At 40.0% G+C, this 20,875-nt stretch overlaps 1 protein-coding gene and 1 pseudogene across 1 annotated transcript; both read right to left on the bottom strand.

The window, feature by feature from the left end:
• Positions 1-11,741: 11,741 nt before the first annotated feature.
• Positions 11,742-13,454, bottom strand: LOC133824599 (probable O-methyltransferase 3; annotated as a pseudogene).
• A 2,000-nt stretch (positions 13,455-15,454) lies between these two features.
• Positions 15,455-17,133, bottom strand: LOC133824598 (probable O-methyltransferase 3). The gene is made up of 2 exons (XM_062257524.1): positions 16,251-17,133; positions 15,455-15,873 (listed from the first exon to the last, which is right to left on the bottom strand). The coding sequence occupies exons 1-2, from the start codon at positions 17,064-17,066 to the stop codon at positions 15,562-15,564; spliced, it is 1,128 nt and encodes a 375-aa protein (XP_062113508.1). The 5' UTR covers positions 17,067-17,133; the 3' UTR covers positions 15,455-15,561.
• Between the last annotated feature and the right edge of the window lie 3,742 nt (positions 17,134-20,875).

The following is a 20,875-nucleotide window of genomic DNA, read 5'->3' as shown; positions in this document are numbered from 1 at the left end:
GGAACTTAGATAGGGCCAGTGTAGACCCCCGGCTAGCTAGGTTCAATCCCAAATAGCTCGTCCAATGCCATCGAAGTGACCCAGACCTTGATGTAACCTTGCTCCATTGTGTCGACCGGCTCGTGTTGGATTACGAAAATAGCCGCCCTAGGGGTACCATAGTCGTAGACAACACCCTAGCTTTTAGGTCGGCCCTATTTGAGGAGTATGGGACCAACCTTCGGTCATGGCCATCACTCCGGGAGGGTACCGTAGCTCGAGGTCTTAGGCAGTATGTAGAAGAGTCTAGTCCTGAGCCAAATTCGGACCCAGAGCCCGAGCCAGCTCGCGTAATCATTGACTTAGATTCCCTAGCAGAAGCTCCGAGGCCGATGGTCGTGACCATAGACTCCTCTCCTAGCTCGGGGGGTAGGATCCCTTACTATATGTGTCTTTTGGATTTTGTCCTCCTTATCTTTGTTGTTTTTGCATAAACGCTAACTTGTGTACTAACAATCTTTGTTTTGAAAAAAGAGATGTCTCAGCTCGACAACCTGCGAGCTAAGTTCACTGGAGGGAACTCCTCCGCTGGGGCTTCCGGGCCCATGGTTAAGAAGCTCCGGATGACCAAGAAGGCCATCGGGACAACATCCAAATCCCCCGCCAAGGGGAAGGATCAGAGCCCCACTGCCCAGGCCAATGTACCTCCGCCTCCGCTAGTGGAGAAGATGCCCCCGCCCCCTCCACGAGCTCAGTCCCCTGCTCGGGACATGGAGGCGGAGGCCGGGACTACGATGGCCGTAGTCCCAGAGGTGCGCATCCCCGTGGACCCCCGGGCCCTGGAGAAGATTCCTGACATCTTCCAGGGGATGGTGTATGAGACGGCGAGCTACGCCGTCGACCACTTCTACCGCTTCACTGAGAGAGAACTGCGGGCCATCGAAACAAGGAGCCCGGATGGTGTGATGGAATCTTCATTGGGCATGGCCCTAACGGTAAGCTGACTTCACCCTTTTATGATTTTTGATTGCCATGCCTTGCCCTATTTTTCCTCCTTTTTTTTTTTAAGGTAGTAGTTTCTCTGTTTTTGTAGAGTGTCTTGGCCCTTCATCGGAGCATAGCCAGGTCCAGTGCCCAGCTTGAGGATATGAGGGGCGAGCATCAGACAGTTCTGGCCACCCATCAAACTGCCCTGGCCGCCTTGCAGACGGCCCAACAAAAGGAAAAAGAAGCCACGAATGCCCTGGCAGCTGAGCGGGCTGAGCTAGAGGTAGCTCGCCCTAAACTTCAAGAGACCGAGGCCGCCCTTGCCGCCGCGCTGGCTGGGCTAAATTCGGCGAAGACTGGGGTCGAGGATGCTAAGGTCGCCCTGGAAACAGAGAAAGCAGCTTCCAGCTCCGCCATGGAGGACATGCTCTATCATTGCTGGGTATTCAACTCAGACGACGAATTCTCCTTCTTAGGAGCGGATTGGGAGGTCCTTCGGGAAGGATTCAAAGCCCGCCTCCAGCGAGAGGCACCTTCTGAGACCGGGGAGGCATCCGCTGTGGCCGAGCAGGAGGGCGAGACAGTGACCTCCTTGGGGCAGCCTGGTGGAGCTTAGGGCCTTTCTTTTTCACACCCAGCCCTTTATTATTAGTTTTTTGTGTAACTTTGCATGAGGTTTTCTACCTCGGGACACTTAATCTTTATCAATTTCATTTTTGATTGGTTTACTTCCTTTTGCTTCTATATATTTATGTTACTGCTTTGAAAAACTTAGTTCTCGTTAATTTCTATCAATTTCTCGTGCTCTTTAAGAAAAATGACGATCCATTGATTTAAATTAAATTCTAAGTTTTATGACCTGGTTATGTCCAGGAACTTAGTTTGAAAACTTAGTTCGCGTTAATTTTTATCAATGTCTCGTGCTCTTTAAGAAAAACAACGATCAATCGATTTAAATTAACTTCTAAGTTGTATGACCTGGTTATGTCCAGGAACTTAGTTTGAAAACTTAGTTCGCGTTAATTTTTATCAATATCTCGTGCTCTTTAAAAAAAACAACGATCAATCGATTTAAATTAACTTCTAAGTTTTATTGGTTATGTCCAGGAACTTAGTTTGAAAACTTAGTTCGCGTCAATTTTTATCAATATCTCGTGCTCTTTAAGAAAAACAATGATCAATTGATTTAAATTAAATTCTAAGTTTTATGACCTAGTTATGTCCAGGAACTTAGTTTGAAAACTTAGTTCGCGTTAACTTTTATCAATATCTCGTGCTCTTTAAGAAAAACAACGATCAATCGATTTAAATTAACTTCTAAGTTTTATGACCTGGTTATATCCAGGAACTTAGTTTGAAAACTTAGTTCACGTCAATTTTATCAATATCTCGTGCTCTTTAAGAAGAACAACGATCAATCGATTTAAATTAACTTCTAAGTTTTATGACCTGGTTATGTCCAGGAACTTAGTTTGAAAACTTAGTTCGCGTCAATTTTTATCAATATCTCGTGCTCTTTAAGAAGAACAACGATCAATCAATTTAAATTAACTTCTAAGTTTTAAGGTGACCTGGTTATATCCAGGCACCATATGCCCCCCAAGTAACTAGGAAAGGGTCTTTCGTGGTTACTTTAGATTACACTCGCAAATATATTCACTTATGAACGAAAAGTTAATTCTCATTGCTCAATACGTAAAAAATGGCTCTTAGGCCTTACAAGGGTGTCATTGATAATATCTCTTCAAATGGATGGCGTTCCAAGTTCGTGGGACTGCCCCTCCATCGAGCCGAGCTAATTTGTAAGTTCCTTCTTTAATGATCTCGATGAGTTGATATGGCCCTTCCCAATTCGGTCCCAATACTCCATCTTTGGGATTCTTACCGGCTAAGAAAACCCTCCTGAGGACCAGGTCGCCAATGCTAAAGGCGCGCCTTTTGACTTTTGAGTTGAAATAACGATTTGCTGGTAATGTGCGAGCTGGAGTTGCGAATCTTCTCGTCTTTCATCAACCAAGTCAAGGGAAGCGCAGAGTAGCTCATGGTTGCGGTCATGGTCATATGACTGGACTCTATGCGAAGGTACCTTAATCTCCACAGGGAGGACTGCCTCACTCCCAAAAGCCAGGGAGAAAGGAGTATGACCCGTAGGAGTCCGATGCGAGGTCCGGTATGCCCACAGAACCTGGGGGAGCTGTTCTGGCCAGACCCCCTTGGCTTCGTCTAGTCTCTTCTTGAGGCTCGCCTTTAGGGTCTTATTGACGGCCTCGACCTGGCCATTCGCCTGAGGATAGGCCACGGACGAGAAGCTTTTCACGATCCCATACCTTTCGCAAAATTCGGTGAATAGGTCGCTGTCGAACTGAGTCCCATTGTCGGAAACGATTTTCTTGGGTAGCCCAAATCGGCAGATAATGCTCTTAACCACGAAGTCGAGGACTTTTTTGGAAGTTATTGTTGCCAAAGGTTCTGCCTCAGCCCACTTCGTGAAGTAGCCGATGGCCACCACAGCATATCAGACCCCGCCCTTTCCAGTAGGGAGGGCGCCAACCAAGTCGATTCCCCAGACCGCAAATGGCCACGGGGAAGAGATCATCTTCAGCTCGACTGGGGGAGCTCGGGCAACTGTGGCGAACCGCTGGCACTTGTCACATTTCTTGACATACGAGATCGAGTCCCTGGACAGAGTGGGCCAGTAATACCCTTGCCTTAAAACCTTTAGGGCCAAGCTTTGCCCCCCAGTGTGATCCCCGCAAAAGCCCTCATGCACTTCTGCAGGATGGCCTTTGCTTCACCTGGAAGAACACATCGTAGGAGAGGTAGGGAATTCCCACGCCGGTATAGCACCCCATCTACCATTGTATACCTTGGAGCCTGGTACAATACCCGTCGCGCATCATTACGCCCTTCAGGTAGCTTCCCCTCGGTGAGATACTCGAGGATGGGGGTCATCCAGGTCGGCCTGGCGTCGATCATCTCGACCTCCGCCCTGACTTCTTCTATACTTGGTTTCTCCAAGAATTCTACCGGCACTAAACCCAAAGCCTCCGACTCCCCGGAGGTGGCAAGCTTGGCAAGAGCGTCTGCGTTAGCGTTCTGCTCCCGAGGTATCTGCTCGATTGAGCCTCGCCCAAACGCGGACAGCTCGACTTTTACCTTTGCCAGGTAGGTAGCCATCTTGGGTCCTCGTGCTTGATATTCGCCCAACACCTGGTTTACCACGAGCTAGGAGTCACTGAAGCACTGAACGGAGCTCGCCTTCAGCTCCTAGGCTATTCTCAGCCTGGCCAGCAAAGCTTCATATTCGGCCTCGTTGTTGGAGGCCTTGAATCCAAATCTCAGCGTCGAGTGGAATCTATGTCCCTCAGGGGATATAAAAATGATCCCAGCCCCTGAGCCGTTCTCATTGGATGAGCCATCCACGAAGATTTTCCATGACGCCTGGGCCGAGGTGAGCTGAGGTGAGTCTTCTGCAGGTTCCTCCCGGAATCCTGTGCATTCTGCCATAAAATCGGCCAGGGCTTGACTTTTTATAGCAGTTCGTGGGGTGTATAGAATCTCGAACTGACTGAGTTCGATAGCCCACTTTAACAAGCATTCCGATGTTTCAGGTTTTTGCAAAACCTGCCTTAAAGGCTGATCGGTCATGACGTGTATTGAGTGGGACTGGAAGTACGGCCTGAGTTTTCGGGAGGCCGTGATAAGACAGAACCGCCAATTTTTCCATCAACGGGTATCGGGATTCAGCCCCGAGAAGTCTCTTGCTGATGTAGTAGACCGGTTTCTGAACCCGGTCTTCTTCTCGGACCAATACGGCACTAGTTGCATCCTCTGTGACAGCTAGGTAGAGAAAAATGGGCTCTCCTGCCTTTGGTTTGGATAATACAGGTGGCTCGGCCAGATGTGCCTTCAGGTCGAGGAAAGCACTTTCGCACTCTTCTATCCATTCGAACTTCTTATTTTCTCGGAGCAGGTTGTAGAATGGCAGGCACTTATCGGTGGATTTTGAAATAAACCGATTGAGGGCTGCCACCCTTCCTGTCAGGCCTTGGACGTCTTTGCGCGACCTGGGTGAGGGAAGCTCGAGTAATGACCTGATCTTGTCGGGATTTGCCTCGATTTCTCGGGTGTTGACGATGAAACCCAGGAATTTTCCAGATGCGACTCCAAAAGTGCACTTATGTGGATTAAGCCTCATGCCATACTCCCGTAGTATCTTGAAGCATTCCTCCAGGTCGGAAACATGGTTACCGGCAGTCTTTGACTTGACCAGCATGTCGTCAACGTACACCTCCATGTTCTTCCCGATCTGGTTGGCGAACATTCTATTTACTAACCTCTGGTATGTAGCACCAGCGTTCTTCAGCCCGAAAGGCATGACCTTGTAACAATAGATGTTAGTCGGGGTCATGAAGCTGGTGTGCTCCTGGTCCGCAGGATTCATGGCGATTTGGTTGTAGCCTGAGTACGCGTCCATGAAGGACATGAGCTCGTGCCCAGCCGTGGCATCCACCAATTGGTCAATCCTCGGCAAGGGAAAACAATCTTTGGGGCAGGCTTTATTCAGGTCGGAAAAATCGATGCAGGTCCTCCATTTTTCGTTGGGCTTTGGGACCAGCACGGGGTTGGCGACCCAAATCGGAAACTTAGCTTCTCGGATAAAGCCGCATTTCTTGAGCCGGGCTACTTCTTCCTCTAAGGCCTCAGCCCAGGTTGTTCCCAGGCGCCTCTGCTTCTGGGACTTCGCAGGAACTCTCTTGTCTAGATGAAGGGTGTGCATGATGACATTTGGACTGATTCCCACCATGACCTCATGTGACCACGCAAACACATCCAAGTTATCCTGTAGAAATTTAATCAGCTCCGCTTTCCTCTTGCTACAGAGGCTTTTCCCGAGCTTGACCATCAGTGAAAGATTTTGTGGATCGATGTTTACTTCCTCGAGCTCTTCAATGGTCTGGAGCTCGGACTTATCCCGCCTATTCGGGGGTCAATATCCTCACTTAAGACGATATTTTCCCCTTCGGCGCTCTGAGGTTTTTCAATCTCAAGATCAGCTAAAGATTCCTGAGATTCCTCTCCTCCACCTTGAATGGCCATTGCTAGCTGCCCGGGTTTCGATTTTCCCTTCATGGAAATGCTGTAGCATTCCCTAGTGGCAAGCTGGTCGCCACGGACCGTACATATTCCTGTGAAAGAAGGGAATTTCAGCGCGAGGTGGCGAACAGAGGTGATGGCCTCAAAAGCTATGAGTGTGGGTCGACCCAAAATAACATTGTATGCAGCGGAGCAGTCGATGACCACAAACTCGAGGAGTTTGGAGACTGTCCGAGGTCCTTCTCCTAGGGTGATCACCAGCTCGATCGTCCCTATGGCCGCTAATCCTTCTCCTGAAAAACCATACAGCATTATGGAGGTTGCCTTCAGCTCGGCGACAGTTAAACCCATCTTCTCCAGCGTGGACCAGAATAGAAGGTTTACCGAGCTCCCATTATCGATCAGCACCCTCCTAACCCTCCGATTAGCGAGCTGCACTGCTACGACCAGAGGGTCATTATGAGGGAATTGGACATGGCTAGCATCTTCTTCTGTAAAAATGATTGGTTGCTTCTCCAATCGCTGTTGTTTTGGCAGACACTGCTCTGGGGCGAACTCTACCCCGTTATGCGCCTTGAGTTCGTTTACGTATCTCTTTTGGGCACCCCTGCTCGTGCCAGCTAAATGCGGACCTCCCGAGATTGTGGATATCTCTCCTCCCACCACTGAAGGAGGGACGTCTTGATCCACCCGAGACCCGGGCTGACTGGCCGGGACCTACGAAGCAGGTCGGCCTGTCGGAGCCCTGTTCCGCGCGTACTGAGCTAACGGGCCAGCTCTGATGAGAGTTTCAATCTTATCTTTCAAATGCCTACAATCATCAGTATTGTTGCCAACGTCGTTGTGGAAATGGCAAAACTTGGAGGTGTCTCTCTTCCCCTTCTGGTGCTTTAACGGCTCCGGCTTCTTCCAGGGGAGGCGAGCAGAGTTCGCTAGGAAGATGTTCTCCCTAGAGTGGGTGAGCTCTGTATAAGTCACGTAGACCGGCTTAAATTTTTCTACGGACTTATTCTTCTTTGGGCCGTGTTGGGTGCCCTCGTCGTTCCCTTTTCTCTTGTCTCCACCGAACTGGTTATTCTGTGTAACGTTTTGGGTTGCTGTCGCGACCTCCGTTCCTACTTCAGCGGGCTGCTCAGGGACCTGGCTGGTTCCTACAGCTGAGGCTTGGGCCTCCTCCAAGTTGATCCATTCTTGGGCCCTATTTAGGAACTCGTTCATTGAGCTAACTCCCTTCATTTGTATTTCTTTCCAGAGTCCCCCTCCGACGAGGATTCCAGTCCTCAAGGCCATGAGCTTAGAGTTGTCATCTGCGTCTCTGGCCCGAGCAGTGACGTTCGCGAACCTGCTCAGGTAAGCCTTCAGAGGCTCGTCGAGCTGTTGCCTCACGTTAGCCAGAGAGTCGGCCTTGACGCGGGCAGCCTGGGAGGCTCGGAATGCCCTCTTGAAGTCTGCAGAGAAAGTTTTCCAGGAGCTGATTGATTGTTTCTTGCTTTGTTTGAACCACTACCTGGCTGGTCCAGTCAGTGTGGAGGGAAATATCAGACACCTCAACTTAGGGCCAATGTTGTGGGCCATCATCAGGGTGTTGAACATCCCCAGATGATCCCACGGGTCTCCATCTCCGTTGAATTTAGACAGGTGCGGCATACGGAAACCGGGTGGGTAAGCCGTTGCTGCTATGCTGGGGGTGAAGAGTTCAAGCTCGTCCCCCGAATCATACTCGTCTTTCTCTTTCTCCGACAGGAGCTTCCTCATTAGCTCCTCCATTTGAGCCAGGCGCTCAAGGGTTTTGTCCTGATTTCCCTTGTTATTTTGGGGCTGCTCGACTACTCCGGATCCATTGTATACGTTTGGTGGGTTATTGCCCTTCCTATCTTGAGATAGTTTATTTGGGGCGTTCCCACCGTTACGCATCTCGAACAGGTCTCCCCCTGAGCGAGCATGGCTGCCACCTCCTACTGGTTCCCCCCTATAAGAGTTTAGGCAATCTCGCAGGTCGCCCCCCCGGGTGGTTTGAGGACTTTGTGCCGAGCTTAAACGTTGACGCAGGTCTTCGCTAGAGAGGTCACTCCGGCGGCTGCCGGTCTAGTAGCTCCCGTTAGAAAAGCTCGGAGTCCGCCTTTCGAGGTGAGGATCCGGGCTCTCTCTCGGCGCCCTGCTACGTCAGGAAGGTCCTGAGGATGGCGAGTTTCTCCTGCTGCTTCCATAAGCTGGAATATCTCGGATGGGCCGAGGAGGAGACGGATACCTTATGGGCGATGGAGGATGCCTGATCGGAGATGCAATCCTGGTTCCTTCAGGGTGGATCAAGTTAGGTGGGGGCCTTTCAGCCCTGCCACCCTGCGGGTCCCGCGCCTGACGATCTGGACGAGGCGCAGGACGGCTGGTGGGGACAGGCTGGTGCTGTGAGCCCTCCCCGGATCTCCTTCTGGAATTCCCTCGAGCCCTCCTGGGCGCGCTCGAGGCTGGCTGTGAACTGGGAGTTGAAGTTCGAACCGAGCGGCTATACTGTTGCTCGGCTCTAGGCATTCCTTCGAAGTTTGCCTCTCGACGGTGCGATGGGGGAACAGAGTTGGATGCCGGCGGTCTGTCCGAGCGGCTAGGCCTGGACCGATTACCCCGGCGGGACTTATGAGTCTCGCCTTGCCTCTTTTTGACATTAGCGTCGGTTGTAAGAGGAGACAGTTGGGCCAACACCTCCTTAATCTGCTGACTAACTTTCGCTAGTTGGCTCCTCAGCTGAGCGTTTTCCATTTCTACCGCGGTGTAAAAATCTGGGTTTAGATTAGGTGGCTGGGGCGCCGAACTTCCAGTGTCATCTTGGCCCACCGGCTGTTTGCCCGGCCGCTGCTGGACCTTAGGAATTTGTTCACCGGAGATGGCGGCATGATGAGCCTCCTGCCCATCATGTTGTTCCGCCTCGTTACCGTGTCTTGATCGAGTGGTCACCATAGTTGGATGTTTGCGACAGCACCAATCTAACTAGCTCTCAATGAAAGCACCAAATTGTTGACGCGGTTCTTCGACGACAGGTAATTAAGAAAATAAGAGGAAGAGATTAGCGCTTAACGATGAACCGAAATAGATAAAGGATCTTTGTAAATGGACTGGTGACACAATTACGGTTTTTAGGTGGTTCAAAGGTTAAAATCCTTCTACTCCACCAGCTAATATTATTGCTATATGCTTGGTATTCTTTTACAGGGTATTTCCTTACACAATAGAATCCAACCCCTTGCAACTCCCAAGGTCTCCATATTTATAGGAGAGGGCACCTGGGGGTTGGTCCGGGGGGTCATCCCGTGACCTTCTTATCTATCATATCACTTCTATGACATTCATGATTAATTCCTAAATCCTGACACATGAAGTGTGGTCTAATCAATAGGTAAGGGGGATAATGGGCCGCACGGCCCAACCCAGTCGTGGGTGCCTGAACACGCACGTTCACGCTGCGTGTCCGAGAAGTCAGGGATATATCAGACACGTGATGTCTGATATATGCACGTTTACCTTGCATGGTTGACTTTACAAAAGGTCATAGCCTCCAACTCCAGCTCGTGGCACGAACTGGATGCCTCCTCGGCCTGTGGCCTTCACAGACCTGACTCGGTCCTTGAGTAGTCTTGGTGAACCTTTTGGATACCCGAGCTAACGAGGTAGGACCTGACGACAGCAGCTCCGGTCATGGGGGATCCACGTGGCTGACATGATTTAGGCCGTATCTCAGCTCGCTAATAGCCCGTTGGAAAATTAGGGCGTACAAAACCCTTTTAGCATTTATTTTTCTGGATTGAATTCGAAGTGAATAACATTATACAAGTTCCCCCCACAACCTAGAATATCACTTTTACTCATAACAAAAAATTACTATAATATAACATTTAGTCACAAGTTATTACTAATGTAATTTTAATCACAACCTATTATATATAAGGGGTATTTGTAGCATAAATACTCAATGTTTTACACTTGTCACAAATAAAGAGAGACAAATATTTGTTTAGTCAACATATTTAACAGCTCTAACAGATGAGATACTTACAGAAGCAACGTTTTAGAAACTATAGGCATTTTTGCTGCAAAGAAAAAAAATTAGGTATTTATCTTTAACATATATTGAACATTTGGTATTTTTGCCGTAAAAATAAAAAAAGTAGGTATTTAAGTGTAACAAGTGTGAAACATTGGGTATTTATGCCGCAAATACCCCTATATATAATTATAAAATTCATTGCGATTAAAAATGTTTAATCACATTTTGTCACAATAATTTATAATTGAGTGTATACATTTTTAGACCCTATGTTTTGCCTTATTACCTGTTTGGACCATGTGTTTTGACAAATTAGTTTTTGTACCCTGTATTTTGTAAAATGGTTCAAATAGCCCCCTAAATATGATTTTGATGAACAAAAAATTGAATATAACAAAACCATTCTTAGGCAGAATGACTGTATTTTTGTTATGAGTTGTTAGTTTGATGAATTATTTGTGATTTTAGTTCAAAAAGCTTTGATCAAAATCGGGTTTATGGATCTATTTGAACCATTTTAGAAAATACAGAGTCTAAAAAGTAATTTATCGAAACACATGGTCCAAACAGGTAATGAGTCAAAACATAAGGTCTAAAAAAGCATAAAACCTTTATAATTTTTGGCACTAGTATTTTCAGTCACAAACTTTTTAGTAACTGAATAGTTATAATAATATTTTTCTCAATTTTAGTCACGGTTTTGATTGTGGCTAAAAGTAAAAAAAATTGAGATAATTGGCAAAATGACCTCTATCTAGATACCTACTAGGTGCTCAAAATCCATAAAATTTGAATTCTTAAATACTAAAAATAAACACTCAACTTTATTAACTGCTCAAAATTTAAGAATTTCCAAATGTGAAATACCACATAATGAATTTTCAACTTTATTATGTGCTCAAAGCCCAACAAAATTAATTTTTTAATTAGCTTATTTATAGCAAAAATCTCAATTTAAAATATTTGGCATTTAAATCCCAAACTACAGCCTTTGGGGGTGCTTAAATATAATTTTCTTAAATTTTGAAACTTTTTATTTTAATTTTAGGGGCTTAAATATAATTTTCTTAAATTTTGAGACTTTTTATTTTAATTTTAGGGGCTTAAATATATTTTTTCTTGAATTTTGAGACTTTTCATTTTAATTTTAGGGGCTTAAATATAATTTTTCTTAAATTTTAACTTTTTAAAAAAAATTAAGGAGCCTAAATATAATATTGCTTACATTTAGAATCGTTGTATAATAAAAATATTATTATACCTTTAAAATTTATTTAAAAAAATTAAATATTAAAGGGGGCTTCAAAACCCCTACTACCCTAATTTGTTTTTGAAATTTTTTTGTCTAACTTTCCGATGATAAATCTATTATATTATATTATATGTTGGCCACAATAATGAAAAAAAGCTCATGGATTGACTAAAGCATGTTCTTAAACAAAACAATAAACTCACCAATGACCTTCACAATCTAAATCGCAATAAACTCACTATGAAAAAAAAAAAAACTAATGTTGAATCTCATATTATATTGGCTTATTACATAATTACTCATAGTTTAATGTTTCTTTATTACAATGCCAATAGAGAAAGATCTCAACCACTAATAATATTTGACAAAGCCATGGGAGATTACCATTAGTGAAGCAAAAAATGAATAATTATTTTTCATCCATAGATTATTGATATAATTATGGATAGACCTCAATAAGAGATCTTAGACCCAAAATAGGAGAAATCTTATAATGAGTGAAGCCTGCATCTTTAAATAGTTTAGCCCATTCTTTCTCATTTCTCTCTTTTCCGGTGACAAAACACATCATCAACATGTCAAAGAAGAGTTGAGTTTCATACGACTTGTCGTTTTTGTCTTTATCATAATTCTCAACCTTCATCTCTATTATAATGACCTTCCCTACTTTCCTCTTGTTTTTGCTTATGGCCTCTTTGCATTTCTTTAGTATTTTCACACTTTCTTCGTTGTTCCAATCATGCAATATCCATTGTTTCAATTATCAATTGTAACCATTGTCACTAGAAAAATAAAACCAAACTCAAACCGAAATCCAAATATAAATAGATAAATTTATGAAAATGACCTATTTTTTTTAAGTGAGTTTGCACTCTAGCCAATTTTTGATAATTTTTTGTAAAACAACTTCTGTCTAAAATTCGACTAGTTGTCTAAATTTTCGACTAACTATCTAAATTATAAAATGTAATTTTACAAAGAATTATTAAAATTAAGTCAGAATGTAAAATAACTTTAAAAAATAAGTCATTTTATATAAATAACATAATTTATTGTAAACATAACAAAATTCAAAATCATAAAATAATAAGATATATATATATATATATATAATACATATAAGTATGTGTTTACCTTCAACAAAACTACTTCAGCTGTAGGAACTTCAACAAACATGTCTCCACCAATAAAGTTGAAGTTATTCCCACCATGTAAATTAGCTACAACATGAGGTAAATCAAGTACAGTACATTGAATCTCAGGAAAAGCAGCTGCAATTGACTTGGCCACAGTCCTGGTCCCTCCTCCAACATCAACCAATGACTCAACTCCCTAAAACACTCCCTTGCACTTTTCGACCACCACACTCGTCACCAACCACGCGTCACTAGCCATGGCTTCGTTGAAGAACTGTGCCAGCTTTGGCTAGTGACTATGGTAACCCCAAAACGTCGTCCCATTGGCCGTGTGAAACGACGTGAGATCGTCGTTTGGGAACCATGTGCTAAGAAAATCCCACGGTTTAGTCATCACAGGGTCAAGCATGGCTAGCAAGAAGGGTGTGACACTCATGGGATTGTCTTTGAGTAAGTTGGACGCGTCAGTAATAACATAACCTTCTTCTTCTCCTCCTTCTCCTTCTCCTTCTCTTATTACTTTGGCTTTTCGCAAAGCGAAAAAGCCAGAGTGGATTAACATCCGCATGAGGCGATAGACACAAGAGGATTTGGTTTTGTTGATGGGGAGTGCAAGTGTGAGTTGAGAAATGGTCATGGGTTTTCCATGGTTGTTGATAATATCTGGTATGCCTAATTGGATGGCACATTTTAGGGGCATGGAGTTGATGAAGTTGAAGATTTGGTTCCATATGTGGGCTTGAGCTCCTAGCAATTTTGTGCTCTTCTCTTCATTTAGAACCAAATCTAAATTATTGTTGTTGAGATCCCTAAAACTCCTTAGCTTCTCCATGTATACTATACTATATAAATTTTGTGAAGGCTTTGCTGAATGAATATTGTTATAAGTTCTATTTATAGCAGAAAATTTTGTTTGAGTCTCTTAGAAAGAATGAATGAAAATAGATTTTATTCTATTCCATTATTCCTAACCAAAGGGAATTTTTTTAATTTTTTTTTAAACTTGCCGTGTATTCCAATTATTAAGTAAGACCCAAAATACTAAATTATTAAATTTTATTTTGTATTTTAGAAAAATATAGCCCCAAAAAAAAAATAAATAAATAAAACTTTCTCTCCTCCCTTTCTATCTTTTTCTATTTGTAAGAGCATCTCTAATGGAGTGTCAAAAATGTAGTGTATTCTTATATTTAACACATTTTAACAAAAGTATCACTACAATAGTGTTTTAAAAAATGTGTCAAATTTGGCCCAGCAATAAATATCACTTTTTTTATCATATCGACACTAATTTATTAGTTAACTAACAATATTACTTTTTTATTCACTTATTTTACAATAAAAAATGAATTTTTTTTTTATATTATCAATAAATATTAAATGATACCAAATGATTCGTTCATATCATGAAAGCCAAGGGTACCAAATGATTATATATAATTATAAAATTTACTGTGATTAAAAACACTTTTGGTCACAATAATTTATAATTTTTGTGACTAATACTTTTAGTCACATACTTTTTAGTAACTGAATAGTTATAATAATAATTTTTTTCAATTTTAGTCACGGTTTTGATTGCGGCTAAAAGTAAAAAAAAAATTGAGATAATTGGCAAAAATAACATCTATTCTTAAGTCATGCAATCTGGCATAGTTTTGATAATTTTTTACAAAATGAACTCTATTTAGATATCAGACTAGCCATTTGAAATTTTTGACTAACTATCTAAAAAATTTCGACCTAATATTTGATGTGTTAGTTGTCATTTCGCAAAATATTATCAAAACTAGGACGAAGTGCAAAATAACTTCAAAAAAAAAATCATTTTGCGAGGCAGCCATTTTTCTTTTGGAAAATTTACACTCTATACCCTTTTTGATCAAATTATATACAAAAATGTTTACAATTATACCACTTTTCTTATATTATATATAAATTAAATTTAACTTATATTCTCTTCTTTCTCTATGTATACACCATACTATGTTTTGACTTTTGTTTAATGTTTCTTTATTTCTCTCTCTTCTACTTGATTTCAAAAAAAAATTACGGCCACACCGCGAATCAGTTAGCTCAAGAGTGGTGACATCGCAACCTACTCTTCAAAGTGGTCATTTTGATATGTGGGAAGTATATATTTTTTCATCGTCGCCAGAAAAGAAGACTAGAATAAAAAAAATATTTTAGATTTTTTTTCATATTTTGTTAACAAAAAATAACCAAAATTTAATATACCATAATTTGTATTTTTATTTTACATTTAAAAGTATTCTAAACAAATTTAAAGTTATTTTAGAATCATTTCAAATAATTTTTTTAAAATAGATTATTTAGGATATTATTTAGCAACTTTTAAATAAAAGATTATATATATATTTGTTAACTCACTAAGTTTGCTGATTGCTTTAAATTTGTGTCATACGCAAAAAGTTACTCATACATCACAAATTTGTTGGTTGATTTGGTAACATGAGCCCTTTTATTAAAAGTCAATTATGTAAAACTTGTACACATCAAAGAATTGGCATATATATTTATACATTTTAAATTCCTTTTCATAATTATTTTTATTCTTTAGAAACCTTGAAGAAGGTATTGGACAAAATTTCAAGTTATTAATACCATTCATTTTTGGATCTGTTTCGAACTCATATCCAATCTAATCATATCCAATCCAATCATATCTTATCCTATCCAATCCTAGTTGATGATATATTTGATATTAGCAGTAGAAAACAACAAATGCATGTCTTAACACTCAAAAGTAGCCAAACCTAGCATTGACAGAGTTTCCATACATACAACTAGGGTTTAACACTCAAATGAAGTTAAACTGCACCACTATCTATCTCCCTCCAAGACAAAAAAATTTAAAGTATAGAGTACAATAACTATTGTTGAACCTTTCATCAAGTTAATTCTCTTCAATTAGTGATGTGTGTATCAATCAATATTGGGTGTAACTAGAACATAAAAACACTAGTGTTTATATTTGACAAAGCCATGGGAGATTACAACGTAGTGAAGCAAAAAATGAATAATTATTTTTCATCCATAGATTATTGATATAATTATGGATAGACCTCAATAAGAGATCTTAGACCCAAAATAGGAGAAATCTTATAATGAGTGAAGCCTGCATCTTTAAATAGTTTAGCCCATTCTTCCTCATTTCTCTCTTTTCCAGTGAGCAAACACATCATCAACATGTCAAAGAAGAGTTGAGTTTCATACGACTTGTCGTTTTTGTCTTTGTCATAATTCTCAACCTTCATGTCTATTATAATGACCTTCCCTACTTTCTTCTTGTTTTTGCTTATGGCCTCTTTGCATTTCTTTAGTATTTTCACACTTTCTTCGTCGTTCCAATCATGCAATATCCACTGTTTCAATTATCAATTGTAACCATTGTCACTAGAAAAATAAAACCAAACTTAAACCGAAACCCAAATATAAATAGAGAAATTCATGAAAATGACCAATTTTTTTTTAAGTGAATTTGCACTCTTTTATAATTTTTTGCAAAACGACTTCTGTCTAAAATTCGACCAGTTGTCTAAATTTTTGACTATCTGTCTAAATTATAAAATGTCATTTTGCAAAGAATTATTAAAATTAGATCAGAGTGGAAAATGACTGTAAAAAATAAGTCATTTTACCAAACGACACGTATAAATAACATAATTTATTGTAAACATAACAAAATTCAAAATCATAAAATAATAAGATATATATACAATACATATAAGTATGTGTTTACCTTCAACAAAACTACTTCAGATGTAGGAACTTCAACAAACATGTCTCCAGCAATAAAGTTGAAGTTATTCCCACCATGCAAATCAGCCACAACATGAGGTAAATCAAGGACAGTACACTGAATCTCAGGAAAAGCAGCTGCAATGGACTTGGCCACAGTCCCAGTCCCTCCTCCAACATCAACCAATGACTCAACTCCCTCAAACACTCCCTTGCACTTTTCGACCACCACACTCGTCACCAACCGCGCGTCACTAGCCATGGCTTCGTTGAAGAACTGTGACAGCTTTGGCGCGTGACTATTGTAATCCCAAAGCGTCGTCCCATTGGCCGTGTGAAACGGCATGGGATCGTCGTTTTGGAACCAAGTGCTAAGAAAATCCCACGGTTTAGTCATCACAGGGTCAAGCATGGCTAGCAAGAAGGGTGTGACACTCATGGGATTGTCTTTGAGTAATAATTTGGACGCGTCGGTAATAACATAACCTTCTTCTTCTTCTTCTTCTCCTTTTCCTTCTCTTATTACTTTGGCTTTTCGCAGAGCGAAAAAGCCAGAGTGGATTAAAATCCGCATGAGGCGATAGACACAAGAGGATTTGGTTTTGTTGATGGGGAGTGCAAGTGTGAGTTGGGAAATGGTCATGGGTTTTCCATGGTTGTTGATAATATCTGGTATGCCTAATTGAATGGCACATTTTAGGGACATGGAGTTGATGAAGTTGAAGATTTGGTTCCATATGTGGGCTTGAGCTCCTAGCAATTTTGTGCTCTTCTCTTCATTTAGAACCAAATCTAAATTATTGTTGTTGAGATCCATAACACTCCTTAGCTTCTCCTTCTATATTATCAACTATATAAATTTTGTGAAGGCTTTGCTGAATGAATATTGTTATAAGTTCTATTTATAGCAGAAAATTTTGTTTGACTCTTTTAGAAAAAATGAATGAAAATAGATTTTATTCCATTCCATTATCCCTAACTAAAATGGAATTTTTTTTTTTTTAAACTGGCTGTGTATTCCGATTATTAAGTAAGACAAAAATACTAAATTATTAAATTTTATTTTATATTTTAGAAAAATATAGCCCAAAAAAATGAAATAAAGTAAAACTTTCTCTCACCCCTTACTATATTTTTCTCTTTGCAAGAGCATTTAGTAAAAAATGCAGTGCATTGTTATATTCAACACATTTTAATAAAAGTATCACTCTAATAGTGTTCTAAAAAGTATACCAAATTTGATACAAGATATAACATGTGACAAATTTAGCCCAGCAATAAATGTTATTTTTTTTATTTATCATATCGATACTAGTTTATTAGTTAACTAACAATATTACTTTTTTATTCACATTTTTTACAATAAAAAATGAAAAAAAAAAATTGTATGTTATCAATAAATATTAAATGAGTTGTTGACTGTTTTTTTTTTTTTTTTTAATTTATATCTTGTGTATTAGAGTACAATTACAAATATTGAGCTAAATATAATATTGACTCATCTTTTGTACCAAATTTAATACAAAATTTACATCTTGCATTGAAAATTGTCTAAATATCCCGGAGATTTTCAGATTTTCAGGGATGAGATAAGAACAACAACTACTACTCCCATATTCAATGGTTGGAAAAATTCCTTTGATTACCTCCCCTGAGTCGCCATTATGGACCACTCTTTTTTGGGGCTTTGTCCAATGATAATGAACCTTCGTTTCTTAGAAACCTTATTTCAATACTAAACCATAAGTGCAATTACTTTTCATGATTTGATAGGAATAGAGATGATACTAAAGAATTTGTCTTTTCTTTTTCTTCTCGATTAGACAAAGTGAGAGCATAAAAAAGACCAAATTACATTTTTAATAGAGTGTGCAAAAATATGATTTTTTTTTTCAAAAAAAATTAATCTATGACTTTTTTTTTTTTTAAGTATTTTCACTTTTATGGATTTATTTTTCCATATTTTGTATAAAAATTGGTTTATATCGTAGTTTTATTCTTAATCAAGTTTTATTAATTTGGAAATGGTATGTTTGTAATTTTATTATTATTTTTTAGTTTATTTGTTTTTTTATATTATTTTTATATTACTAATTTTATATATTTTTTTTTTTTGGTTGTTTTGCAATTTTTTTTAATATGAATTTTGTTTAAAATTATTTTTTTATTTATTATAAACATTTTTTCCATTTTTTAGATTGTATGTTTATTTTTTCAAATTCTGGGTAAGATAACCAGTTACTTGATTGATCTTTGACAGTTATGTAAAAAAAAAAATCCTAGAGTTAGGTTAAATAACATGTACATGGAGGGGTAACCAGTTATTCTGAGATGAGTAACTTTCTGCCATAAGAGGGGCAACCAATTACCATAAGAGGAGGTGACAGGTTACTCATATTAAATATGAAGAAAAAAAACATCAAATTTGAAGGAAAAAGATGAAGAACGTTTCATTAAAAAAGGAAGAAGAAGTAACTATGATTTTAGTAACATAGGTAACCAGTTACAATAAAGAACCCAAAAATACACACACATCAGAACGTGAAGGTAACCAGTTACCCCCATAAATATATACACACAAAGAACGGGAAGGTAACCAGTTACCCCAAAAAATATACACACAAAGAACGGGAAGGTAACCAGTTACCACAGATCTGAAGATAGAAAAAATATGTATATATATATCAGATCCACCCCATTTCCTTTCTCTCCCATCTTCTTTTTTTCCCTCACCAAGAACCCTAGACGTCGCCTGCCTTTCTGTTGCCTAGGTTCGTGTCTAGGCCACCTCCCTGTATCACCTCTGACCACGAACCACATTCCTTCCTCGCCTTCGACCACCACCAAAACCCCCTATCCCCTGCGCGTGAGCCCCGTCGTTTCGGATCTGGGTGCACATCGACACCACGAGCAAGAGGTGGCTTGCTGTGGAGATGGTGGTGTCGTGCCTGGGCCCACACTCGGATGTGGCTCTCAAACGAAGCTCGGGTCTAAGACGGGTGAGGCTCGACCGGAGCTGGGCTGTCGAACAGTTGGAGCTGGATTCAGATGGTGGGGCTTGGGTGGAGGTGGCCTCTCGAACGGTTGGGTTCAGTTGGGGTCACCAGAGCTTGAGGGGGGTGCACCGACCGAAGCTGGAGGGGATGCTGCGATGGGTTTTGGAAATTTGTTTTTACTTACCTTTTGTTCCAGTTTGGTAAGTTATAATATATGTTCGATTTGCTTATTTCAATGTTCAATATGTATTTATGATTTTGCTCATTTTGTGTAAACAATTTTAACTTGAGTTAGAGATGTAATAATGGTGGAAAATTTTGGGAGACTGGAAAGTTTGGGTTTCTTGGTGGAGATGTTGATATCAATTTGCTACTAAAGAATGTTGAGCAGGTATGTTGAATAAATATGAAAAGTTGTGTATGGTGAAATTTAATGGCCTGTTTTTGTAACATATTTTCTTGTCAATTTAAGTTAGCTTAGTATGTGTTTTTTACTATGCATTAGATCGTAGTGCCAATGAAGGACGTGGAAAATAGTCATTGCATACTAGGCGTTGTCGATGTGAAGAAAAATCTTGCAAGCTTGTGAGATTCGTTGGCTGCTCGATATAGGTCACAACATAGGTTATCTATACTTAACTCAATGGTATGTGTGAGTTGTCAATTTAATATAATTGTTCTGAAATTTTATTCTACATTATCTTATGAATAATTTTTGGTATAGTTAAAGAAGCTTGATGAGTTACTATTGTCGTCAATGAGTGATGTGCACGATGGCCGACCGATTTTCTCAACTTTCAGTATAGTGTCTGCTCTACAACTACCACAACAAGAGAACAATCATGATTGCGGTATCTTCGTCATGAAATACATGGAGTGCATTTCAATTGGAGAAGTACCTTCTTTTTCCTATGTATGTTTTTTTTTAAATAAAAAAACATAGTTTTGGACATGCTTACAAAAACACTTTGGGTTGGTTGGTTGGGTTGTTTATTGGGTTGGTTGGATTTTGCATAAAGTGGAGGATGTAGAAAGAGTGTGGATTGCTATTGCAATTGTTCTCTGCAAATCAAATAGGTTACAAATGAAGTTATTACATGATGCATCCAATTTTTAAGAAGCTTGTTCAAGAAATGGAGATCAATCCCCAAACTTAAAAGAAGGTCCTTGTTATCCTCCAATAACTTCAGCTTCACCTCCAATGGTTTCAATGAAAAAGGGTAAGAGAAAAAGAAAGCAAAAATGATTCAATTTAACCACCTAGAGCCTGTCTTTCAAGTTGATTAGTATCATTTTGATGTAGGATACTCAGCTATGGCTTTAGTATTGTGTTTGTAAATTTTTGAACACATATTTATGTTAGTGGGTCACTAACCTTACATCACATGAACATTTGTTTATCACTTTTTATTATTGTACTTCTTTTACTTGGCAATTTGAAGCTGGTACTTTCTTTTTGAAAATTGCTTATATGATAGATATTATATCACACAATTTTTTTTTTGTTTTTTTGCAATCTATATGGGCATCTTCTGTGTGGTTAAAATTTTAATTTGATTAACACCATATAATTTTAATTTGATTAACACCATATCCACATATATGGAGTGAATTATCATGTTACTATTGA

This window comes from Humulus lupulus, chromosome 3, assembly GCF_963169125.1.
Source record: "Humulus lupulus chromosome 3, drHumLupu1.1, whole genome shotgun sequence".
In the NCBI taxonomy this organism is placed as follows: Eukaryota; Viridiplantae; Streptophyta; class Magnoliopsida; order Rosales; family Cannabaceae; genus Humulus; species Humulus lupulus.
The sequence above is the reverse complement of the archived record's forward strand: the minus strand, read 5'-3'. Positions and strand labels throughout refer to the sequence as shown.